This window comes from Camelus ferus, chromosome 1, assembly GCF_009834535.1.
Source record: "Camelus ferus isolate YT-003-E chromosome 1, BCGSAC_Cfer_1.0, whole genome shotgun sequence".
Classification (NCBI taxonomy): Eukaryota; Metazoa; Chordata; class Mammalia; order Artiodactyla; family Camelidae; genus Camelus; species Camelus ferus.
This window is the reverse complement of record NC_045696.1, coordinates 80,277,346-80,304,513: the sequence shown is the minus strand read 5'-3', so window position 1 is coordinate 80,304,513 and position 27,168 is coordinate 80,277,346. Positions and strand designations below refer to the sequence as shown.

The window sequence follows — 27,168 nt, the reverse complement described above, 5'->3', positions numbered from 1 at the left end:
CCTTGATGTCATGACACAGAGTAAGCTGTGGTGATAGAAACCTCAAGTCTAGATAACCTGAGGCATGGAAACATAGCTTGTAACTGAAACCAATTCCTTTCCTTACATTAATGAAGAATACACCAGCAGCCACACTAACTACATCTACACATTTGACTGGTTTGTGTGGGAACAGCCCATTTTGAATTCATTTTGAGCCAAACACACAATACAGGGAGAGGCACAGTCCCTTGAATGCTGAAGAACAATTTGATCCAGTGTCAACTGGAGATGTTTACATCATAATTTTAAGATATTACCAGCTAGAACATAACACACATGTGACCGTGGGTCACTAAGGATAAAATCCTTGATTTATGAATCTCTAAAGCTTAGAACATACCAGGTACATACTAAATGTCAAATGATGGACTTTCAGGAACAATTTTCCTCATGTAAGTTCCTCTTTTCCCTGAGTCTTAAATAATTTATGGAGTATGATGAAACAAAGAATTTACAAACAATAGAAAGGTGACGGTATATGAGGGCAAATTAAAGATCCTTTTCTCTAGACATATTCTCTGAGTTCCAGTGAGGGCCAGTCATGGTCCTTGCTATGGAAACTATTCCCTGTGAGTGAATTAGGATGAGATCATGGACATGAACCTACAAGAAAGAGGAAACCATTGAATAATTAAAAATTAGGTCTGTTCTGCTCTAAAGCAATCAACTGTGGGATGGAAGTCAAAACTTTTCTTTCTTTCTTTTTTTTTTTTTTGCTTCTTCCTTCTCAAATAGGATGTATTTGTAGACAAAAATTCTAAGGTTTCAGGAAACTGAATTACCTCTTTGAGATTTACTGGGTTTTATTTAGGACAATAATGCTGAATGACCTAATTATATTCCAAGGGCTTAAATGAATCAGTATTTCTTTAAAATACAGATGCACTTCCACGAATTAACTAAATAATCAGTTTGCTAAAATTCTGCATCTAGACTAAGCTAATAGAACAGTTTTAGCGTTAGGAAGGATTTCAGAAATATTTCTCTAGAGAAATTATTCTAATTATGATTATGTTTCCATTTTCCTAAAATAAATAGTCAATTATTTAAGCATATAATCTTTACTTTCGGTGGGAGAAAAATCAGTCATGGCAATAATTTCCCTAATTGGCTCAACTGGTTCCATAGTCAAACCAATAACTTCATGTAGGAAATGTTATACAACTTAATATTGCATGGGATTACAAAAAATCATTTTTGAAGTAATATATTTAATGTGCAAAGAGTTGACTGTAAAAGGAGCAATGTGAATATAAATGAAAAATTTAGATTTATACCCAAAATGTACAATATTTAGTTGGTGTCTAATCATTCATAATTATGAATAAGAGGGAGACTGGAAATCCAAGTAAACATATCTAGCAGATAAGCAGTGAGATGTAAATAACATAACTAATTTAGAGACAAGACATGGCATCTGGCGTTTTGAAATAAATGTCTGTAAGATTTTTAAAGTTTTGAATAGCAATAAGCAGTAGCATTTAAGGGACTCTGAATTTTTCACTACTTGAAAAATTGCTATGTTCATTAAGTTCCTATAAACTTTCCAGAGTAAGTTATTATTTCTTTATTCACAAATCAAAAACTTATGATTGACTTAAGTATTTTTAAGCCATATAAGCTAATTTGTGATTTTCTTTTTTTAATTAAGTCTCATTTCCTGAATATTAATGTGTAATCCAACCTAATTAAAAAATGCATATTATATTTTATATCCATTTTCTTCCAAGCATAGATTATAGGGCATTTAGGTGTAATCTTTACAATTTATCATTCTAACACTCTGCTATGCTAATTTCACTATAAAAACATTTCAGAGAATGAATATTTATTTTTAAACATTTTTATAAGATTAACAATAATTTTACATACATTCTAGAGCATTGCCCACTATGGTAATCACTAGCCACATTTGGCTATTAAATACTTGAAATTGACTAGTGCAACTTGAAGAACTGAATTTTTAATTTTAATTCATTTTAGAGTTAAGAACTTACTGGTTGTTTTAGTTATTAGAAAACTTTTAAGTGTGTTTGGATGACTTAGGTTTATGAATCTACTTTTTCTTCTGCAAATTTTATATTTCAATCCATCAATTATCAGCAATGAACACTCAATGTCCAAGTGAATGTGAGCTGAAAATCTAAACAAACCAGATTTTAAAAAAAAGTAAAATTCTCATTAATAATTTTTACATTGATCACTTACATACCTTGTGTTACACTTCTCTTAGATGGTGCTGAGCTGGAGCTCTGTGAAAATGGTTAGTTTTTAAAAGTCAGGTTTTAAATTTTTTACTTTAATGTCATTCTTTTAATCAAACTTTTTAAAATCCTCATGAAAAAGAAATCGGGGTTAGAAATTATCCAGTCAGAAGTGATTTAATTGCCCTCTCTACACCTCCTCTTTTCTCTGAATTGCAGAGCTCTTGCTAGCACCAACAGCAGAATGCAAAACTCATAGGCAGTGAATATGCAGAAATCGTGTATGAGAGCACTGATGAGTGTGCAATCAAATCAAACTGCTCACACGCTACAAATTCTATCCTTTCTTTCCTCCAATTGTTTCCAGACTATGTGTCCCTAATTCCAAAATTAACCTTCACCTTCCTCCCAAGTTCTGCTGTGCTATGGCTTCTGGCTTAGAATAATAAGCGATGACTTTGCTCAGCAATGTGGTTGGTCATGTATTAATACTAGATTCTGTCCAGGCCCGAGAACTTTCATCCTTCAGAGTGGAGAGCTTCCTCTGGGAGAAGGGTTCAAACCCCAGAAGTCTGAACACCGCCACCCGGTACTTCTTGGACATGATGTTGTACAGGATGGGGTTGATGGCAGCGCTGAGGTAGAAGAGGACAAAGGACACGAGGTTGCAGTACTGGCTGATCTGAGCAATCTCCAAGGAGCCAGGCTCGAAGGATTTGGAAAATAAATATCGCCCTACGTGGAAGGGCAGCCAGCAGAGGATGAAAGCGAACACCACTACAGCTGAAAGGACAATGGGAAGGAGAACATCAGTTCAAGAAACGTCACAGCAAATCATGTTCTACTCTGAAGACGTGGTTTTGTTTTGATCATGTGTGGCATGACCATTGACTTCAGAGAAATAATCATGTTCTACTCGTCCCCATTCCTACATTTTAACTAAGATTGAGTGTCTGACCCAACAGTTCAACCATTTTTACTGAGCTACCAAGTCATTTCTATTTAACCACCATTTGAGTGACTTTGTGCTTGAGTTGACATCCTGACTCAAGTGACTAGACAGTCTATTCACAATAGCTCACCATTTTATACATGTCAGATAAAACCAAATATACATGAGATAAAGTGGTTACACTCAACCACAGTTCTCTATCAGAGTCTCCTGGGGCACAGAATCCTTGGATGTAATAGAGACTCACTAAATTAAAATCTCTAGGAAGGAGAAGAGGACATCTGTTTTTTTTCTTTTCTTTTTTTCTCTTTAAAGTTTCACAGAGGACTGAACATGCAGTCAGAATTGAGAGCCACTGGGATGGATGAGAGCCACTGGGATGTATTTGCCACCTACAATAAATATAAGTAAGGTATAAAGCACCATAAACCAACTAACCTTAATAATCACCCAACCAAGTCTTCATTTTGCCCATGTAAGGCAATTTTTTTCAAGACCTCTGAATTTTTAAATTAAGTTTAAAAAATTCAGAAATCAGAGGAAAAATAACAGGAAATAATATTTTAGCCCTTGAACGACTTCTGTGATTCCCTTCCAATTGTCAAAGCAGAAGAAAATTAACATTGGTGTGAAGACAACACCAGTGAGGATAAAATTAACAGCTTAAAAATAAAATTAGAGGAAATTATTAAACTTATTCTCAAAACTAAGCTGCATAGTAGCAGCTGACTGCCACAGCAGTAACATGAATATTAAAGTCCCCTGGGGGGCACTCGAAGGTTTATGATCTGTTAGTCATCTTGTGAGACTCATTGGTCTAGAAAAAACATTTTTTGACATTCTTTGAATAAACTCTTACTTTAATATACAGGGTTCCAGGAACTGTAAAATTACAAACAACATCATCCTGGAATGAATTCTAAGAAGTACTAAATCTGTAAATAAGCACAAAATGTTGAGTATAATGTCCAAATAATAAAATGTGCAGATTCTGGTTTTGAAAGGCAGGTAGAATTGATATTTTGCTTGGATGTGAACATATTTTGTATTACTTTACTTGTACCAAACACATACACTTAAAGAAGCTGACTTTATGCACTATTTAAATATTTAGCACACACTCCAGTTGTGACACTGCGCCCAGATGTTCTCTGAAGGACCGTTTGTGGAGGGACAGTAAGTCTGGTCAGCTTTCACAAAGGCTCTTTTTCTCATGTTGGAAGCCTACCCATCCTAGCTTATTCTATCCTATCCTACCTGGAGAGATGGGTAATCATGAAAATAGAGATTACAGCCCTGATTTGTCACTGACTTCCTTAAAAAGCTGTATAAACAGCACCCAGGTAAACAGAATTGATGCAAGTATCTGAAAAAAAAATGCAAGTCAGAAAGCAAGTGACAATGTTGAAAGAAAAATGAATCTTCTCTGACAATTATCCACAATGATCATGTCTTTGGTTAAATTTACCACTTAATATTTTCTAGATCCAATTTCTGCTCCACCCCTCTACACTATCTGCCCTGCCCCCAACCTGTGCTTTTCTTAATGCAATTTAGGTATTCATAAGTTAATTGAGGCCGGAAGCTTAACCTCACCGTTAACACTTAAAAGACCATGACAGACTTTTTAATGAAAGATCTCAGTTTTGAAGGAAAGTTTCTGGGCTGATTTAAAACACATTTTAGAGAAATACAAAGATATGACATCTTTCCATGAACGAGAGAAAGCAAAGACCAGAAGAAAGAGGCACAAAGAAATAGAGACCAAAGAGAGGGTTAAGACAGTGACCAAAGAGAGGAGAGAGGATAGGAGAGAAAAAGAGAGGGAGAGAGACAGAGAGAGCAAAAAAGTAACATACAAAACAGAGAGAGAGAACAGAGAAACTAGACACCAAAGAAAGAGCTCAAGACAGAAACAGGAGAGGATAATTGAGACTTACAGGGAGCCAGAGACCTAGAGAAACTGAGGAGAGAGGTAGACTAGGGGAGAAGTAGAAAGCCATAGGGAGGGGAGGGGACCCGCGAGAGAGCTCGAATGCGCACTGAGACCCACCCAGCATTTTTACGGTTTGCTTGTGGTTCTGGTCCCTGAGCGAGGCGCCCACCGCCGCCTCACCGCGCCTCCTCCGCCACAGCTTCCTGCCGATGAGGCTGTAGAGCACGGTGAGGCAGAAGACCGGCAGGAAGAAGAAGACACTGGACACCCACACCATGACTGTGAGCAGTCCGGAGCGCACGGCGAACTCGGTGGCGCGGCACTCGTTGGTGTCCCGAGGGTCGGTGCCATTCTCATGCTCCACCCCGACCAGCACGAAGATGGGCCCGGCGCTGCAGAAGGCCACAGCCCAGATGACCAGGATGACCAGCTTCACCCGGCCCTTAGTGATCACCACCTTGGCCCGCAGCGGGAAGCAGATGGCGAAGTAGCGCTCGACGCTCAGTGCGGTGATGGTGAGCACCGTGGCGTAGGTGCAGCTCTCGCTGACGAACTGGAAGAGTTTGCAGAGCAGGTCGCCAAAGTTCCAGGGCCGGTACTGCCAGAGGCGCACAAGGTCGAGGGGCATGCAGAGGAAGATGAGTAGGTCGGAGAAGGCCATGCTGGACAGGTAGAGGTTGGTGGTGGTGCGCAGCTCGCGGAAGCGCGACACCACCAGCATGGTGAGCAGGTTACCCGCGATGCCCATCAGGAAGAGCACCACGCAGGTGGCAGTGACGCCGGCCAGCAGCGGAGTGGGGAAGAGCGGAAGCAACTCGTCTGCCAGCGAGTCGTTGTCAGGGGGAGCGTCCCAACTCAGGTCCTGTAACGTGAGGTTGGGCCCTGGCTCTTCACTCGGAGTAGCGTTCCACATGCTGCGCCGGCTCTGCTTAACTGGCTCTTGGATACTACTGCGCTGAGAAGCTGGATCCGGCTGGTCCTGGAGAAGGTCTTCTAGGCGCGAGAGAATGCGAGGGAGGAGCAGGAGAGGGCTCTCAGGAGTGATGCTTGGAGAGGAAAAAGAGAGAAGTGAGAGGCAGTAGCCGGTTGAGAAGGTGAGACTGAGAGCCTGGGGCGGGGAGAAGAGAGAATAAGGGAAGCGGGAAAACACACACACACACACATACACACACACACACACACACACACACACACACACACACACACACACACACCCCGGTGGTGAGATGGATAGAGTGACCCATTGCTCTTTCTGGCACTTCCTGCTTCCCTGCATCCTCTCCCTCAAGTTCCCCCTTTCCCAGCCCAGACTCTGGCTGCCCTCCACACAGGTACCAGTCACCAGGGCAGCCCCAGCCCTGTCTCACCTTCCAGTTCTTGCTCCAGTCTCATCTTGCACTTCCCAAAGCGTCCCGGCGCACAGGCACTGCGGAGATCTCGCGCTATGAAGCTGGAGCGCGAGGAGCTCGCTCCTTAGCCTTTGGTGCTGTCTGGATAGGGTGGCCCAGAAGGGCAGGTAACACCCGGGGATGAGGGCGGAGACCATGGGGAGGACACGTTCTATTTGCCAGGACCTGAATTCTTCCTCAACAAGGGGTAGAATTGGCTATGGACCTGGTGGAGGGAAGCGACCAAGCACAACCGGGCTTGGAAAAGGGAGGTAGGGAGTTTAAAAAAAAAAAAAAAAGGATCCTAATGTTTGTTTCCTGACCTGAGAGGAGACTGGTGCGCACCTGGGAAGAGACTCAGGCAGTCCTAGAACCGATCATCGTGTTAACGAGGAGAAGCAGGCTCAGAGATGTGGGCCACTTGTCCAAGGTCCCACAACGAGTCGGGGGCTCAGGTACTAGACTTGGATATCTCACCTGGTGGACTTCTGAGAGCAAAGGAGCAAGATGTGTAAATAAATAACGTTCTGAATTCCAGCCTTTTGTACAGTCCCCCAACTGGGCGGTTGTAGGGGATATGCTGCGTAGGGGATTACTCTTGCCTGCTGCAAACCTCGGGGTAGGAGGAGGGGTCAAAGGGCGTGCTGGCGGGGGTAGGCGGGGAGCTGGCAAAGGGGAGTGACAGAGGCTGTAAGGCTAGCAGGTCGCGGTGCGAAGTAAATATTTTTGGAGGTATAGTTCAGAGAGATCAGCCATTGGACAACAGTTCACTTGGGCAAGGTCATCAACTTCTTTATTTTAAATTTGGTGGATATTGCGAGAACCACTGGGAATGGATGTCAAGTGTCAGGGACAGAGCTGGAGCTCAGTAAATAAATAAAGGCTAGGTTGCTGTTTTGGGGTTGCTACTGAGGGGCAGGAGCTGAGCCTCCTGGGACTGGGTCAGAGGCCGCCCCTACGCTTGCGAAGTGACTCTCCTGAACGCGGCGTGTGAGTCCCCTGCTCGGTGCCCTGGAATCAACAACCGAATACGCAAGACTGGCAGATACCAGCGAATTTACCAACCCACCGACCTCTTCCGACTGGCCAACCTGGTGACAGTCCGGGAGCGTGTTCAGCACCGTGGCCAGCGACCGGCTCCTCCTATGGGACAGCACAGCTCTCCCGAGCTTCACCTTTTTCAATTCGAGCTTCAGCGCCCCAGTCCTGCTCCAGGAGGGAGCCAGGAGATTCCTCCTGAACACAGACCTGTACTAAGCAGTTGCGCTGACCGCACCTATTCACGCTCACTTGCCCGTGGCCTAAATGAGGATCATTCACTGTGCATGAGAAAGGGCTTTCCAGAAGCATTTTAGTGAGTTTGCACATGCCTTTTGACAGATGATTTACATCACCATCTAAATTGTTGATGCTTAAAAGTCCACAAAAACCTAAGGCTGGATGCATGCACATGTGCATGAAAGATTCCATACACAGTGGCAGACTGCATGAGGAAGTTTGATACAGGCAGCTTACTGGAGAGCATGCTATATAGGTTACTGCTGCTGTATTACAGGCAAAGGACCAAAAATCTATTCAGCTACTGTTAAAAAAAAAAAAAAAGATTACAACTGAGCCAAGTCACCAGTTACTAATAAGGTTTTGTTTTAATCAACTATTTGACTTCAATATTTCCCACCCCACATTACCAGTAGATTTACATGTGCAGACAAATTTCTAGGGGAAGAAAACAGACTGGGGTAAATAAAAATACCGTGGGAAGCTATTATCTGAGAATAAGAATCAGGAAGAGATTATGGGGCATATTTCTAGTCCACTGAGTGCTAAAGAAATAGCTGATAGATGGGGAAAATCTTCTAAAAATCTATTATGATAATTTTGGTATGTTGGCTAAATTTGCAGGTATTTAACAGCATTCAATTATTTTCTAAAATAACGACAAATCTGCATTGTGTGATGAAGAAAAAACGGGATACTATTGAAATTGATTCATTCATTCACAACACCTAATATAATAAAATACATATACACTGCAAGTATGTGTAAGGCACTGGGAATAACAACATAAATAAAACTCAGAAAGGTCCTCTATTTATAAACTCACATTCTGGACAGAAAAATACAGATAAACAAGCAATTCCAGTACAGTATGATATGTGCACTTAAAGAGGCATGTACATAACAAATGGCCAACAGGCACAAGAAAAAAATGCTCAATATCACTAATTATCAGATAAATGCAAATCAAAACTACAATGAGGTATCACCTCACACCAGCCAGAATGGCCATCATTAAAAAGTCCACAAATGATAAATGCTAGAGAGGGTGTGGAGAAAAGGGAACCCTCCTACACTGCTGGTAGGAATGCATTTTGGTGCAGCCACTGTGGAAAACAGTATGGAGATTCCTTAAAAAACTAAAAACACTCCTGGGCATATATCCAGAGGGAACCTTAATTCAAAAAGATACATACACTCCAATGTTCATAGAAGCATTATCTACAATAGCCAAGACACAGAAGCAATCTACCCGCCCATCGATATTATATATACACACACACATATATACATGCACACACACATACATATACACATACACACACATACATACACATACGATTGAATACTACTCAGCCATAAAAAAAATTAAATAATCACATTTTCAGCAACATGGATGGACTTGGGGATTGTAATGCTAGGTGAAGTAAGCCAGAAAAAGAAAGAAAAATACCATATAAGATAACTTATATGTGAATAGTTACCAGGGAGAAAGGGGGGATGTGGAGGGATAAACTGGGAGTTTGATATTTGCAGATACTAACTACTACATATAAAATAGATAAAACAACAAGGTTCTACCATATAGCACAGGAAACTATAGTCAACACCTTGTAATAACGTATAATGAAAAAGAATATGAAAAAAATTTATATGTATAACTAAATCACTGTGCTGTACACCAGAAACTAACAGAACACTGTAAACTGACTATACTGCAATTAAAAAAAAAGAAAAAGTAAAAAAAAAAAGAGGTATGTACAATGAGGTCTGTTAGAATATGGAGAAACAATGAACTGCATAGAGGTTTTAGGGAAGGCTTCTCAAAAGGAAGCACCATCTGAGGAAGATCTTGAAAGCTGAGTTCCATCAGGTGAAGCAGAACATGCTAAATGGTTCAGACAAGGGTGCAAAACCACACTGGAGCATAAGTCCAGCATGCCTTGTCCTTTGACTGGTGTAGGGAGTATTATTTTGGATTTTTATATGTTCATTGTGTACCAATCAGTTATGGCTATTATTCTTTTTGATGCTCAAATTATCCTATCTTTGACCACTGAGATCCCCTTCAAGCTGGCTCCAGAGTCTTTTGACATGACTTGCTTAGATTCTGAGAATTTCCTTGCTTTGTAACACAGTAAGATACCTATTGTTCACCTTGTAAGTTCCCAACTCTAGACCTGGAAGTAGCCATTTCTCCAAGAATCCCTGGTATCTTATAGTAGGGAATGGCATTTAGAAACTTAAATCTGGGCAGTAGTGGTGGTTATTGCCCTTGTAGCATTATAGACTAGAGCCTGTCTGTGGACAGAGCTAGGACATATATATATATATTTAAAGTAAATGAGATGATGATGGTAATATAGTAGATAACTCAAACATTCCTTTAGCAAGTGATCAGAATTAACATCACCAGTGTGATACTCTGGGAGGGGCATAATGTCACTTACATGTATTCCAGCTAGGAATGTACAACCTCAATCTAACTACAGGAAAACATCAGACAAACTCAAAATGAGGAATATTCTATTTTGAAAATTCTTTTCCCAAATATCAATGTTATATATATATATATATAAATAAAACATATCATGTATATATGTGATATGATATAATATATATATGATAAAGAAAAGCTGTGAAAATACTCCATATATATGATATATATTATATCATATATATACAATAAAGAAAAACTGTGAAAATATTCCAGACTAAAGAAAACAAAAGAGATATAACAACTAACTGTAATTCTTCATCCCAGACTGGAAGGAAATAACTTCCATGAAGGACAGTATTGGCTTAAGTGACAAACTTAGAATATGGATGATAGATTAGATAGCTGTATTGAATCAAAGTTAAGTTTACTGGAGTTGATAACTGTGTTAAAGAAAATATTCTTATTCTTAAAATACAGACTTAACATCATTTATGCATCTGTTTCAGAAAAATGATTGTGTGTGTACAGATAAATAGAGCCAATGATAAAGAAAATGGAGCAAAGTGATAATAATAAATGAATCTAGGAAAGGGTTAAAATGATTTACTTTGTGCTATTCTTGCAATTTTTCTTTGTTTGAAATTATTTCCATACAAAAAGATTAAGTAGTCCTAAGTTTATAGAAATACTTTGGTTCAATTTCCAATTATTTACTTACTGTATTAGATTTTGTATTTATACTGAACATCCTGGTTTCTAACAACATAAACATAGTTATGTTATAGTATGCATTAAATAATTTCAAACTAATAACAGCATTACCACTAATAGTAAATTTGACAAATAAAGTTTGAGACTGTCTTGCAGTTCTCTTTGTCCTTAGAATAAACCCTACTAAGTGCATATAATTACATGTTCTAAAATTAATTGAAGTAATGTTTTTTATGTGTGATTATGTTACTAATTTGATAAACAGTTAGATTTGTTTCAGTCACTTTTAATTTTAGGAATTATTTAAAATAAAAATTTTATTTTTAATTTAATTTAAATTTAAAAATTTAAATTCTAGTTTTGAATATACAAAACATTCATGTGATCCGACAGTTAAAACTTTGAAACAATGTATGGTCAAATTTTAAGTGATAAACCAAAGAATATTCAGGAAAATGCTACATACACACTTTTCATACTTCCCAATTGACATCATTAAAAAATTAGCTCTGGTTTATCTGTCCTGTGTGTTTCTGTAAGTGTGTGTGTGTGTGTGTGTGTGTGTGTGTTTATGCAGCCTACACAAAGATAAGATACTATATATTCTGTCCACTATCTTGGTCTATTAACATAACATTGTGTCCTAGAATTCTCTTAACATCAATATTCCTTTATTAAATGGTTTTGTAGTACTCCATCTTGAGAAAGTTACATAGTTTGCATCATAGAGATACACCTAAGTTTCATTCAACCAATGTTTTATCTTTTTTATTTGCTTGTATGCTTTAATAATCTTTTACTGTTATAAATGATGCTGCATTTTATAAGTCTACAGGTACATCACAGAATAACATTAAAATAAAATTATGGTTTAATAAAAGAAGAATGCCCTCTTCCCAGCCCTGGCAATGATCATCTACTTTCTCTCTCTATGAATTTGACTACTTTAGGTACCCTTGTCAGTGTTTGTTCTTTTATGATTGAGTTATTTCATTTAGTTTAATATCCTCAAGGTTCACCTATGTTGTAGCACGTGCCAGAATCTCCTTCCTTTTTAAGCTGAATAATATTCCATTGTATGTATAATTGACCACATTTTGCTTATCAGTTCATTCATCAATGGACATGTTTACTTCCACCTTCTGGCTATTGGGAATCATGCTGCTACAAACATTGGTGTATAAACATTTGTTTGAGCCCCGCTTTCAATTCTTTTAGGTATTTACCCAAAATTGGAATTGCTGGATCATATAATAGTTCTATTTTTAATTTTTTAAGGAACTGCTGTATGGTTTTCCACAGGAGCTGCACCATTTTACATTCCTACCAGCAGTGCACAGGGGTTCCAGTTTCGCTACATCCTTGCCAACACTTATTCTCCTTTTTTTCTGTTGCAGTTTGTTTTTCTGTTTTGTAATAGTTATCCTAATGTGTGTGAGGTGGTGTTTCATTGTGGTTTTGATTTGCATTTCCCTAATGGTTAGTGATGCTGAGCATTTTTTCATGTACTTATTGGCTGTTTGAATATATTCTTTGGAGAAACGTCTATTCAAGTCCTTTGCCCATTTTTTAATCAAGTTGTTTGTTTATTTTTTGTTGAGCTGTCCCATTGACTCTTGAGATTATGTTTTTTCTTATGAATTCATCTTCTAATGATCCTGAAAGTCTTGGAAAATAAATGGAAAGAAGAAAAGTTAGTAAAAAATGGTATTCCATTTAAATGGATATGATTGTAACATCCGGTTCTTTATGTGCAAGGCAGTTTCCAAGCTTCAACAGATGGCGCAAAGCAATTGTGTTTTACTGATAGAGTTACAACAAATTCCATTAAATTAAAAATCCCACTTAGCAGATGCCTTCAACAGTTGTTGTCCTCTCTTAGGCTAATCTCTGAAGCAAAGACACTGTGGCTTTTTTTTTTTTTTTTTTTTGGGGTATTTGTTGTTTGTCATGTGTTTGGATTTTTGAAATTTGAGATTTTTTCTACGAAATATTCTATTGGTATTTGGGTGGTAGTTTACTTCAGGAGGGTTGAGAGGTAGGAGGGTGGAGGGATAAAAAGGACTTCAATCTCTGACAAAAAGGTGGGTTATTAATAAACTAGAGAAGATCTGTAAACAAGACATGAATGTATGAGTTTCTTTATAAAAATGAACAACATATCCCAAATCTGTTTTGCTATAGATTGCAATATATATTAATTCTAATGGGAGATAAGTACTATGAATTATTTATCTCATCAAGGTCACTAAAATAGGATTCTACCTCTCATTCAAATTTTCTAAAAATCCATAATTATTAAAACTGGTACAGAATACAAAAAAAATCTATGACTGGGCATTTTAATTTTATTAGGTCAAGATTCTATTTTATGCGAGTTTAAGACAACGTATCAAAATATTTCATTCTGTAAAGACTTGCCAAGTGCTTTAGAAAGCAGAATTTTTCCTTTGTAAAAATCATGGAATGTTCTTTTTGAGAACACCAGTGAAGAAAGACAATATGGACTGTAAACAGTTCAGGAGAATACAAATAAAACCACCGTTTTATTTGCCTACCTGATACTTATTACTACAAAGCTCATTATCATATCAAGCTCATCATGATGTCTAAAGCAAATGCATCATTTACAACCCACTGGATGTTCTTAATATCCATCCCTTATCTCCATTCTTTAAAATTAAAAATTTTTATATAATTTTTAAGATTACTTTTCATTTACAGTTCTTACAAAATATTGGCTCCCTCTGTTCTCCATGTTGTACAATACATCTTTGAGCCTGACACATAATAGTTTGTGCCTCCAACTCCCGCAGCCCTATAATGACCCTCCTTCCCCCTCCCCGCTAGTAGTCCCTAGTTTATTCTCTGTATCTTTGAGTCTGCTTCTTTTTTTTGTGTTCACTAGTTTGTTGTATTTTTTAGATTCCACATATAAGTGATATACAGTATTTGTCTTTCTCTGTTTGACTTATTTCACTTAGCATAATGCCCTCCAAGGCCATCTGTGTTGCTGCAAATGGCAAAATTTCATTCTTTTTTTATAGCTGAGCAGTATTCCATTGGATACATGTCACACCTTGTTTATCCATTCATCTGTTGATGGGCAGTTAGGTTGCTTCCATATCTTGGCAATTGTAAATAATGCTGCTATAAATGTTGGAGTGCATGTATCTTTTCAAATTAGTGTTGTTGTTGTTTTTTTTCGGATATATACCCAGGAGTAGAATTTCTGAGTCATATGGTAGTTCTAATTTTAGTTTCTTTGAGAAACCTCCGTACTGTTTTCCACAGTGGCTGCACCAATTTACATTTCTACCAGCAGTGCAGGAAGGTTCCCTTTTCTCCACATCCTTGCCAACATTTGTTATTTGTATTCCTTTTGATGATAGCTATTCAGACAGTGAGAAGTGATACCTCACTGTGGTTTTGATTTACGTTACCCGGATGATTAGCGTTGCTGAGCATCTTTTCATGTGCTTGCTGGTCATTTGCATTTCCTCTTTGGAGAAATATCTGTTCAGTTCTTCTGCCCCCAAAATCGGGTTGTGTGTTTTTTTGATGTTGAGTTGCATGAGCTGTTTATATCTGTTGGATATTGATCCCTTATTTGTCATGTCATTTGCAAATATGTTCTCCCATTCAGGAGGTTGTCTTTTCGTTTTGTCTATGGTTCCCTTTGCTGCGCAAAAGCTTTTAAGTTTAATTGGGTCCCATTTGTTTATTTTTGCTTTTATTTCCTTTACTATAGGAGATGGACCTCCAAAAATATTGCTGCAATTATGTCAAAGAGTATTCTGCCTATGTTTTCCTCCAGGTCTCATCTTCATTCTTAATTGCACCATCTAAGTCCAGTCCCCCACTCAACAACCACAAAAGCAGCAAGTTCTCCTCAGTCTAATTATCCATAAGAATTTGATAAAACTAAACTTCTTCAAAGCTGACTTTCATCTTGTATCCTTCCTATGTAAAACATTTTTAGTGGCTCATTCTTTAATCTCACATCAAGTCTTTCAAACTCTGACCTTCTCAAGTTCTTGTAACTTGCCCTGACGCTGCCTCCCCGGCAAGGTGTGTTCTTCATCCCATCATGTGTCATCCTCTCCTCCCCTCACCGTCCTGCCTCCTCCTGCCCCTGGCTGCTCTCTCAAAATCTTAACCAGCGGAGTTCTGACCCATTTCTTGTTCTCAGTTCCTATGTCCCTCAGAATTTGACCGTCTCAGCTTACTTCCTATTTATGCAGTGTTTCTGTGATTTCACACTTGTGAGTTGTCTCTTCAATTATATTATAAACTCCTGGAAGCCAGTTGAAGTGTTTCATGGGAAGGCCAGTCAGTTCAGATGTGTTCCCAGCCACTTCTCACCATATCTTCTGCTATTGCCCTAGTTTGAGCCTCCATAATCCCCTGCCAGAACTACTGCAGTAGCCAAAGGACTGCTCTCCCTCTGTTTGTTCTTCCCATTCCATGATCATTTTGCCATCTGCAGCCCTGCAATCTTTTGAAAATACGGATCTAATCCTGATGTGCCCCTGCTTAAAACCCTTCAAATGATCCCCAATTGTTCTTAAGCCCCCAATGGCTGGCATGCTTTTCCAGGATCTCTTGGAAAACAGATTTCCCTGGAATGTAGATTTCAACTTGGAACTCTCTCCCTCTTACTCTCTGCACCCAGGTCTGTGATCGTCTTACAATTCCCCGTAGGGTGGGAGGTTCCCAGGCTTACAAAGATCAGTATTTCTCTCCTATGGTTCCACTGTTAATTTTGTACTCATTTATGCGGTTATTTGTTTAACATCTACCTCTCCCATTAGATTGTGAAGCTTATGTGAGCAGGGCCCAGGTCTTTTGTAAGCCACTGTTGCCTGGGACTTAGTAGATGCTCAGTAAATGCTTGTTTAAATGAATGAGTGGTCTTTTTATTAAGGCAGGTCTCTCCAAATCTAGGGCTTCCTTTTGGATCCCAGTGAGCGTTACTCTCACTCCAGGACAAAGTGAGAATTCAGAACACTGAATCTCCGTACACTGATAGCTATGTTTGGATTTACTCACATATAAGTGGTTTACATAAATTATAAAATATAAATATGCATGTAGTTCAGATAGTTTAAGGGATATTTTGCTTTCATTTTTCATCTGCCAGTTCTATTTAAGAGGAATATTACTTAGAAAAAAACCTGTACAAATCAAAAACTATGTAAAATTTAAAACACAGGCTACATTGCTTCATGGCAAGAAGGATTTAACTAGTTCAGATTACAGATTCATTTCAAACTGATAATGTATTGGCAATGCCCTGATCACCATTGGTATTTATCCTCTGTAATGCAGTTATGTAACAGAGATAGGTGTGTAGATTATAGTAACAGTCACCAGAGCCATGGGGCAGTGGTAAATGTTTAACAACCAGATCTCAAGGATAAAAAAAGAAAAAAAACAAAAACAAACAAACAAAAAAAAACCAACCAGCAACCTCTATTTGAAATGTTTGCCAATTTCTGTGGTGTATCTACTCCCCCCACCATGGGTCAATTTCATGCTACCAAGACCCTGAAGGCAGAGTTTGAAAACCATGCTAGCAATTGGCTCTTACAAGTCAGTACAAAGTGGGCCCTGCACTCCACTGGCTGGACCCTGTATAAGCAGTGTAAATCTGTTGGGAAACTCAGAGGCTTGACTTTATGTAGGTATCTTATGTAGATCAGGTGACTTCAATTTGGAAAACTCACAAAGGTAATGGGTAAAATACATCTTATCATAAAACTATGGATAAGACGAACACAGGTTTCACCCTGTAATAGTCAGGATTCTCCAGAGAAACAGAGCCAGTAGGAACACACACACACACACACACAGAATACATATAAATAAGAGAGTGTTAATGATTTACTATTGGCTCATGTAATTATAGAGAATGAGATGTCCCATTACCTGCCATCTGCAAGCTGGAGGCCCAGGAAAGTCAGTGGTATAATTCACTCTGAACCTGAAGACCTGGGAACCAGGGGAGCCAATGGCATAAATCCCAACCTGAGGGAAGGAAAAGACAAGATGAGATGTCCCAGCTCAATAGTGAGGTGGGAAAAAGGGGTAGATTCCTCCTTCCTCTGCCTTTTGTTCTATTCAGACCCTCAAGGGTTTGGATGATGCCCACAAGTATCGCAGAGAAATCTTTACTGAGTCCACCAACCCAAATGCTAATCTCACCTAGAAACACCTTCACAGACACCCTAGAAATAATTTAACCTGGGCTCTCCACGGCCAGGCAAGTTGACACAAAATTAACCACCACACACTCCTTCCTCGCATAATAAAACTGAAAGTTGCCATTTTAGAAGGTAGTTTAAAACAAATGAAAGGAAGTACTGCAGTTAACTTTAGATCAGAGTGGACAAACTTTTTCTGTAAAGAATCAGAGAGAAAATATTTTAGGCTTTGGAGGCCATTTGGTCCTCTGTCACAACTAAACTGTCATTGTAGCATAAAAGCAGCCATCAACAATACATTAAAAAAAAATAGATGGGGCTGTGTTCCAATAAAACTTCACTTACAAAAATATGTGATGGGCCGGATTAGTTTGCTGACCTCTGATCTAGATCAGCTGGGTTACAGAATGAGGGGTATTGTTATCCCAATTACAATAAAGACCAACTTGCAGTTGGAATTCTTACAGCCTAGATGTCTATGAAGTCAGCTCTCCAAGCAGTGATGGACTCAGGAATGGACATGTGACTAACTCTGGCCAGTGAAACAGGAGAAGAAGTATGCTGAGGGGCATCTGGGGACAGTCTTCCCATCCCTAATGGACAGCTGCCATTCTCCCCCTTTTGGACTTTGTCTTGACTAGCTGTGACACCCAGAATCACTACAGCCACTAACCTGAGGATGAAGCCAACACTGAGGACCACAAGGCCAAGAGACGGAAAGAATCAGATCAACCAACCCTGGAGCCTGCCCCACCCCTGGACTTCCTGTGATGAAAGACGAATTTTCCTACTGTGTCTGCCTATCACAGATGGGGTTTCTGTGAATTGAAGCGAAAGTATCCTAATTAATTCAATTATGTTCTCCCCCACCTCAAATTTCTTTTAGTAACAAATATAATACTGAACCACTGACTCCTCCATGTGGGGAATTTCATGCATCTTTTAACAAGACATAATCACAATACTTTACCTTTCCCCGACAAGTCATCAGGGGTTGAGACTGCCATATCAAATCAGAAAAAAGGAATGATATTGCCCAGTTAGTTATTCTTCAACATTTACTCTCCCCTCAACAAGGCAAACACCCTGAAGGCACCAGCCCTGCTTCTGGAGCCATTCCTCCTAGGCTCTTCCTGACAACATGGCAGACACTGCAGAGCACCCACCTTGCAGCCGTTCCATCCACTCATCCTCTCTGTGATCAGAACCTTGACATTGTTCAGCTGTCAGGAGACTGCATGCTTTAGAAAAGGCTAGAGCTTTCCCCAGTCCTAGGGAGGATAATCACAATTAATCTAAAACAATCATGGAAATTCCGTTTTCCTTGCCAGTGAATGATTCAGGAATGAGCATGTCTATAATTCTGAACACTGAGTGTGGAAGAGTTTTTCTCAGTCTTAAAAAAGGACACAAGGGAGCCTTTAATGTGGTGAAGTACTTGAATCTGCTGCAGCCATCCTGCGAGCCCGGGGTCAAAAGCCAACGTTACAAGCAAAGCATAGCAGAAAAATGAGGGACCTGCCTCCTCAGAGATGGCAAGGAGCCCCTGACTTAACCAAGCCTGGAATCACCCTACCTTGGGCTTTTTGTTATTGGTGCCAATGGAGTTGATCTTCTGTTAAAAGCTGCTGAAACCACGCCAACTGGAATCCTCACTAATAAATTGCTTTGGGCAGACTGCATCTGGTTCCCTCCACTTGTCTAAACAGGTTAAGGAAAAAGAGCACGATGCTTCTTCTGGACTGAATCTCTGAAAGAGTATACATACTACCCACTGGTAAGTGATTTGATGGAATCTATGATGGCTGTATGGCTGCAGACTTATTTTAAAACATGAGGCCAGCCTAATGAATAATCCAGAGTATTCTATACTTCCAAGACAAATTTGTATATATTTTAGAGCACAGGCTGTTAAAACAATCACTTTAAAATTTGCATCAGAGATTATATTAAAATACTCAAGTCTCTTAATACATTTAGAAAATGTATTATGAGACAATTTTTTTGGTCATTGTTTCACTCACATTTTCAGGTGATTTGTTGCTACTTAATTCAGCATTCCTTAATTATCAAAAAAATATGAGAATCAGTTTTAGATAAAGCAGTTTTGTTCTTATTGTCCCATCTTCACCAGCAGGAAATACTCTAAGTTTGCTAAAAAACAAACAAACAAACAAAAAAACCTCTTCTCTAATTCTGTATCTGTCACATTCTTGTGTTTGTTCTTTTTTGCTTGGACACATTTTAGAGTCCCCCAGATGTGGTGATTATTACTTTATACATTGTCACAAGGAATAATGAAAATAATTATTATCTCACTAGTATAAAGAATGTGGAAAATCAGATCTATCTGATACCAGTGTATATACTAGCACACTGCACTAAACGGCCTGTTTTCTAAGAGATAACATTAAAGGATTTTGGTTTTGATTAGGGGGTCAAGTGTCACAGAAGTAAGTTATGTTCATAGCTGAGTTGGTGGAGCTTATGCTAACACTGGGTTTTGTTTGTTTGTTTTCCTAGAACTACATTGGAAATCTCATCTTCACGTGACCCCTTGCTCCTGTTCTAGCATAGCCCACCCCAGTGGCGTCTGACACTTGCGCTGTAGAATCAGACAAACCTAAGGGCAAGACTGGCTCTTCCACCTGCTAGCCCTGTGACCGCAGTCTCTTCATATGTAAACGGATGATTATCCCTATCCTTTCGTCCCAAGGTTTTTGTGGGGATTAAGTGAACATGCAAATCAGAGCACCCGGAATTGAGCACCCTCCTCCCCTTCCACATTATTACTTCCCTAGAGTGACACCTGCCCCCCACGAGAAGAATGCCCAAGTGCAAACGGCCCCACATCCAAGTCACCCTTCACTTCCCAGTCCTGTGATGAGCTTCCCATGTGTGTGGGGGGGTGGGGTGGTGGTGGTGGTAAAGGGCCTTCCTCTTGTATTTCTTCCCAATCTTCACCCACTGCCTGTGCCCCTCCTGGAGGGGTTGTGGAGACAGGTAATGTGCGGCGGTTATAGGAAAGGGGAAAATCTACAAAACTGGGAAGCAAAGGATGTAGAAGCCAAATGATCAGCTTCACAAATTACCCTTATACCTTCAGTTCACTTCACAGTCAGAAACAAATTGAATTTAATACGTTGAATCAAATTCTTGAGGTAGAAAGGAAATTTACTTTTTAAGGAAGTCTGTGATAAATCTCTTTTTAAAATAAAGACTCCTTTGCAATCTCTTAAATTTATCCGTTTCGTAGGCTTGGGAGTTCGGTACATTCATTGATTTTCACTAAAAACAGGAAGTCCTTGAATCCTGTTTTCTACTTACATTTCTATTTTAACTAGGTCGTTTTCAGTTTTGACATAGATATGACTTTGTAGGGGATTTTAAGAATAAACAGGAATCTGGTATGGAACTCAGCATAAAAACACCAGAGGCTTTCTTAATTTTAACTTTTCATTTTTTAAAAGAAGCTTATTGAGTCTGTAGAACTCGCTAGGCAGTGTCTCAGCACTTCACATATATCAATAATTTCCTCACAAGCCCCCTGCCAGGTGGGTGCTAATGTCTGAGACACCGAGAGGCTGCAACATGCATCTTGCCCTCTTCACTTTTGTTTTATCCAAACAGAGAATTTGAAGCCATTTTTTCTCTCCCATCTTTAAACACTTGGGGCTTTGAAGAAAATAAGAGAACCTCGCCACCTGCTGGCTCCTCCTGGTATGAGACAATAAGGTGGCCCCTTTCTGGTCTCAAGGAGGGCAGAGGAGAGAGTGTCTCCCCTTGCTACTCAAGCCTGTCCAGGCACCTGTCAAACAGCTGAGCTGGCCTCTCCTGAAGGGTCACTGTCTTTAAAAATCTCTTTCCTTGCTCTGCCCAGATACATCCTGATAAAACCTGAAGTAGCAGAATAGAAGAACTCTATTCTTCAAGTGATGAAGTTTCACGGGACAAAAATCCATCAATGATGGGCTAGAACTCCCCTGATTTTATTTCATTTTCAAAAAGATCAGATATGCAGTAGTCATGCCCTTTAAGACCAGAAGGACCAGAAAATTGTCATTCTAAACTATCCACTTCGAAGCTGTGTCCTGTCTTGGGCTTTACCTCTAAAGCAGAGAAAGGGACATGCAGGTATCCCTTGTTTCAAACAATTCATGGACTTCAAATGTTGCATGTAAATTGAATGTTTGAATTTCTAACCATAATGATTATCTGGGTACATTGTTTTCTTAAATACTTAATTCATAAATCGCAGTTTTTGAAATTTAGCTTTCTCAACTCTGGATAGAGGTTCTATTCAAGGTTTCCAGTTGCCTGTGGATGGATGTGTGCTCAGCGAGCTGTATCAGAATCATTTGGTGAAATTTGGGGAAAACATTTGGGGAAACACAAAAGGATTCCTGGGTCCCTCTCCAAAGATGCTGCTTCAGCAGGTCTGTGGTGAAGCCCAGGCGTCAGCGTTTCTAAATGCTCCCCAGGAAGCACTGATGAGCAGTGAGCCCACCTTTGCTGACCATAATAAAGAGCATTGATGCTTAACATACAAATTGGGTACTGTTTTCACTCACCAGGTCAGTAAACAAGAACAGAAGTAGTAACCATCCCCAATGATCACATCAGGAACAGGGAGTTCTCCTTCCTGCTGCCCAGAATGAGAACTGGGGGCAAACGTTCAGGAAAGTAATCAGTTATTTTTAACATCGAAAATGTTAAATCAGCCTAGTAATCCTAATGTAAGACCCAGAATATAAGGATCAAGGACAAAGATGTTCATTGTAGCATGACTTGTAGTGACAAATAACTGGGAACAAACGAATGGCGGGATAAACTAGGGTCTTGTCAGATGGTGAGGTATTATGCAGTATTTCAGAAGAATCAATTAGATCTACATCTTTTTATCTGGAAAGGGGTCTATGTACTGTTAAATCAATGAGTTTCTGAGTTTTATACACACACACTTGTGTGTGTGTGCATATATATATAATTATATATATATATTCCCATTTATAAAATTAAAACATTAATAAAGCTGGAATATGGCTACATATGCTTGTGTAAGCAGAAAGCTATAAAAGGGCACTTCAATTTATCATTGAATTCTTCATGGTGGGAGGAGAGTGAAAGGATTATTGATTCTTAACTTTTTCTTCATATGTTTCTACATTTCACTCATCACAACCAACATGAATTTCTTTTGCAATTCAAAAGACCCAATAAGGCATGTTTTTTTAAAAAAAACACTTTGGTAGATCACAGAGTAGTGCATTCTCCCTCTGCCCAAATCTCTGGCTTGGCATGATTACCAATACCATTCAGATGAAATTTAAATGATAAACTATTAGGAATATATGAGATTATGTTGTAAGGTATAAAAAACTGTGCTAATGAGAATCAACACTTTGGACACATATCCGGATTAAGAGCATCACCATTACCTTTGATGCTCCCTTGAGATCTTCAACATTCACACCCTGTCCCTTCACTTTGGAATTAGGTCTTTTTCATACTAGTGATTTTCTTCATAGATTCATACATTTGTATCCTAAACAATACATATCTGGCTGAGTAATATTTCATTGTATGTATATATCACATTTTCTTTATCCATTCATCAAGATAAAAATGGATATTTGGATTGTTTCTTCCTTTGGTCTATTGTAAATAGTGCTGCTATGAAGATTCGTGTTCAAGTATTTAAATATGTTTTTATTGCTCTTGGAGATCCACTTATGGGTAGAACTGCTAGGTCATATGGTAATTCTATGTTTAACTTTCTGAGAAACCATCAAATTGTTTCTCACAGAAGCTACACCATTTTAAACTCTCAACAACAATGTATGATGGTGCCAATTTCTCCACATCCTCACCAACAATTGTTGTTGTCTTTTTTTAATAGTAGTCATCCTAATTGGTATAAATTGATGTCTCATTGTAGTTTTGATCTTTGTCTAGTTTTTAATTGTGTTATTTGTCTTTCTGTTGTTAAGTTGTAAGAGTTCTTTATGTAGTCTGGCTATAAGTCCTTTGTATGTCCCAAATATGATTTGCAAATATTTTCTCACATTCTGAAGGCTGGCTTTTCACTTTCTTGATAATGTTTTTATGTACAAAAGTTTTTAACTTGATGAAGTCCAGTTTGTCTATTTTTTCTTCTGTTGCTCATACTTTTGATATCATATCTAAAATCCAACGTCAAATACAAATACAAGAGAGGGTTTACTTCTATGTTTTCTAAGAATTTAGTTTTTGCTCTTCTATTTAGGTCTATGATCCTTTTTGAGTTAATTTTTTATACGGAGTAAGATAGAAATCCAAGTTCATTCTTTGGCATATGGATATTCAATTGTTCTAGCAATGTTTATTAAAGAGACTATTCTTTCCTCCACAGAAGGGCATTGGCACTCTTGTCAAAAATCAGCTGGTCAAAGATGTATGGGTTTGTTACTGGACTCTCAGTTTTATTCCATTTGTCCATCTGTCTATCCTTATGCTAATATAACACTGTTTTGATTACTGTAATATATTTTGAAATCAGGAAATGTGATGCCTACAGCTTTGTTCTTGCTCAAGATTGCTTTGGCTATTCAGGGTATTTTATGGTTCCTTATGAAATAAGAGAAATCTTTTTCTATTTCTGTAAAAAATGACATTAGGATTTTGATAGAGGTTACACTGAAGCTTTTAAATTTAATTAGGTTCTATGTGTTTATTTCTGCTTTTGTTTCTTTTGCCTTAGAAGACAAATCCAAAAAAAAAAAGTATTGCTACAATTTATGCCAAAGAGTGTTCTGCCTATGTTCTCTTCTAAGAGTTTTACAGTTTCAGAACTTACATTTAAGACTTTAATCCGTTTTGAGTTTGTTTTTGTATATGGTGTGAGGAAATGCTCTAATTTCATTCTTTTACATGTAGCTGTTTAATTTTCCCAGCACCACTTATTGAAGAGACTGTCTTTTTTTTTTTGAAACTTTTTTTGTTGAGTTCTAGTCATTTTACAATGTTGTGTCAAATTCCAGTGTAGAGCATATTTTTTCAGTTATACATGAACATACATATATTCATTGTCACATTTTTTTTTGAGACTGTCTTTTCTCCGTTGTACATTCTTGCTTCCTTCGTCATAGATTAATTGCCCATGGGTGTGTGGGTTCATTTGTGGGCTTTCTATTTTTGTTCTATTGATCTACATGCCTGTTTTTGCACCAGTACCACACTGTTTTGATTACTGTATTGGGATAAAATATCCATAACATAAAATTTACCATTTAACCATTTTTGAGTGTACAAGTCAGTGGCATTAAGTACATTCACACAGTTGTGCAACCATCACTGCTAGCCATCTCCAGAACATTTCACTATCCCAAACTAAAACTTTGTAACCACTAAATAATAACTCCTCATTTTTCCCTTCCCCCAGCCCCTGGTAATCACCATACTACTTTCTTTTTTCATGAATTTGACTATTTTAGATACTTCATGTAAAGAGAGTTATGCAATTTTTGTTCTTTCATGTCTGGTTTGATTTAGCATAATGTCTTCAAGGTTCCATGCATGTCGAAGCATGGGTCAGAATTTCTTTTTAAGGCTGAATAATATTCCCTTTTAGGTACAGACCACATTTTGTATATTCACTTATCTGTTGATCATATCATTTGGCTTTAATGGTCACTATTTGCTTTACTATAAATCTTAATGTCTGGTACATATGTCCCTCTTTAGTGCTCTGTTTCAAAATAACACGGACATTTTTGTTTTTAATTCACAAACTTTGTGCAACATAAGTATCTCTCATTATGATATTTTCAGGCAAAGTTTAGAAGGGAAAAAGTCACATTTGCATGTACAAAACTCAGTTTGGCAGTTTAAACAAATACTCTGGGAAAAGCCTCAAATTTTATTCCAAATACAATTAATTGAGACAAAAACTACATGTTTTAAGAGGGCTTAATTTAAAAAAGTTATATAAATTTTTATTTTAAAATTTACTACAAATATATAATGAAATCTTAAGTATCCTGTATAAAGAGTTATTTGTCAGTCCTTTGAATCTTTCATTCAGAGTATCTTCAGTGCTTTGGGCCAGCCTAGTTTTTGGTGGTGAAAAGCACAAGTCATTCAGAAATGGTTCCTTGTTCACTAAACAGAATTTGCTTAGTGAAATGATACATTTCGAATGGAATTTTCTTATTCCCAGCAAATGTGAGTGTACAGGACATGTCCTCCAAGGCCCTGCACTGTGCACACTGCATTTGTACCCTGCATACGTTGACAATGACCTCTCAGTACTGTCCTTTTCCCTTTCAGTTTTGGCAATGAGGTCCCTCACAGCAACCTGCAGTGTGACACACTACACGACAGAGGGATCAATGCTCTTTTTCCTTCTGCAGGCTTCACAAGAAAAGGTGATAAAGGCAGAAAATGTTCGTCACCACACAAATGTCTAGAAACCGAGAATCTTCTAAATTCTGCTAGAAAACTGCTAGAATCAAAGATCTTTTGGCAATTTTACTTTCTTGAAATACATTGGTCACTTTTCAGAGAGATGAAAACAGCTTGTGTTGTAGAGTCTTTTTGCTGGCGCACCTGTACTCAGGCTTATTTTGCCAGCCCTGCGGGAGTATTTCTGCCGTATATTCCTCTGAAATGCCAAGGGTCAGGCTTCCAGAGGCACTTTGTTTTCTTTCTTTCTTTCTTTCTCTCTTTCTTTCTTTCTTTTTTTTTTTTTTTTAACATTTTTTATGGATTTATAAATCATTTTACAATGTTACAACATTTACAATATTTACATTTACAACGTCAAATTTCATTGTAGAGCACAATTTTTCAGTTATACATGAGCATATACATATTCATTGTCACCTTTTTTTTTCTGTGAGCTACCATAAGATCTTGTGTATATTTCCCTGTGCTATGCAGTATAATCTTGTTTATCTATTCTACAATTTTGAAATCCCATCTATCCCTTCCCACCCTCCACCCCCTGGGCAACCACAAGTTTGTATTCTATGTCTATGAGTCTGTTTCTGTTTTGTATTTATGTTTTTTTTTTTAGATTCCACATATGAGTGATCTTATATGGCATTTTTCTTTCTCTTTCTGGCTTACTTCACTTAGAATGACATACTCCAGGAGCATCCATATTGCTGCAAATGGCGTTATGTTGTCAGTTTTTATGGCTGAATAGTATTCCATTGTATAAATATACCACCACTTCTTTATCCAGTCATCCGTTGATGGACATTTAGGCTGTCTCCATGTCTTGGCTATTGCAAATAGTGCTGCTATGAACATTGGGGTGCAGGTGTCATCCTGAAGTAGGGTTCCTTCTGGATATAAGCCCAGGAGTGGGATTCCTGGGTCATACGGTAAGTCTATTCCTAGTCTTTTGAGGAATCTCCATACTGTTTTCCACAGTGGCTGCACCAAACTGCATTCCCACCAGCAGTGTAGGAGGGTTCCCCTTTCTCCACAGGCTCTCCAGCATTTGTCATTTGAGGATTTTTGAATTATGGCCATTCTGACTGGTGTGAGGTGATACCTCATTGTAGTTTTGATTTACATTTATCTGATAATTAGTGATATTGAGCATTTTTTCATGTGCCTATTGATCATTTGTATGTCTTCCTTGGAGAATTGTTTGTTTAGGTCTTTTGCCCATTTTTGGATTGGGTTGTTTGGTTGTTTCTTATTAAGTCATATGAGCTGCTTATATATTCTGAAGATCAAGCCTTTGTCAGTTTCATTTGCAAAGATTTTCTCCCATTCCTTAGGTTGTCTTTTTGTTTTACTTCTGGTTTCCTTTGCTGTGCAGAAGCTTATAAGTTTAATTAGGTCCCATTTGTTTATTCTTCCTTTTATTTCTATTGCTTGGGTAGACTGCCCTAGGAGAATATTTTTGAGATGTATGTCAGATAATGTTTTGCCTATATTTTCTTCAAGGAGGTTTATTGTATCTTGTCTTGTGTTTAAGTCTTTAATCCATTTTGAGTTTATTTTTGTGTATGGTGT

The 27,168-nt window shown here is 38.4% G+C and overlaps 1 protein-coding gene across 1 annotated transcript; it reads right to left on the bottom strand.

Moving 5' to 3' along the window:
- Positions 1-2,111: 2,111 nt before the first annotated feature.
- On the bottom strand, positions 2,112-6,108 carry GHSR (growth hormone secretagogue receptor). Its single transcript, XM_006188097.1, has 2 exons — positions 5,252-6,108; positions 2,112-3,029 (listed from the first exon to the last, which is right to left on the bottom strand). The coding sequence occupies exons 1-2, from the start codon at positions 6,045-6,047 to the stop codon at positions 2,725-2,727; spliced, it is 1,101 nt and encodes a 366-aa protein (XP_006188159.1). The 5' UTR covers positions 6,048-6,108; the 3' UTR covers positions 2,112-2,724.
- Positions 6,109-27,168: the final 21,060 nt, after the last annotated feature.

Excerpts from the sequence above, each read along its gene's own strand:
- GHSR (XM_006188097.1), bottom strand. The coding sequence starts at position 6,047 with ATGTGGAACGCTACTCCGAGTGAAGAGCCAGGGCCCAACCTCACGTTA. Across the intron at positions 3,030-5,251 it reads GCAAACCGTAAAAATGCTGG|CTGTAGTGGTGTTCGCTTTC; the intron begins GTGGGTCTCAGT and ends TTGTCCTTTCAG.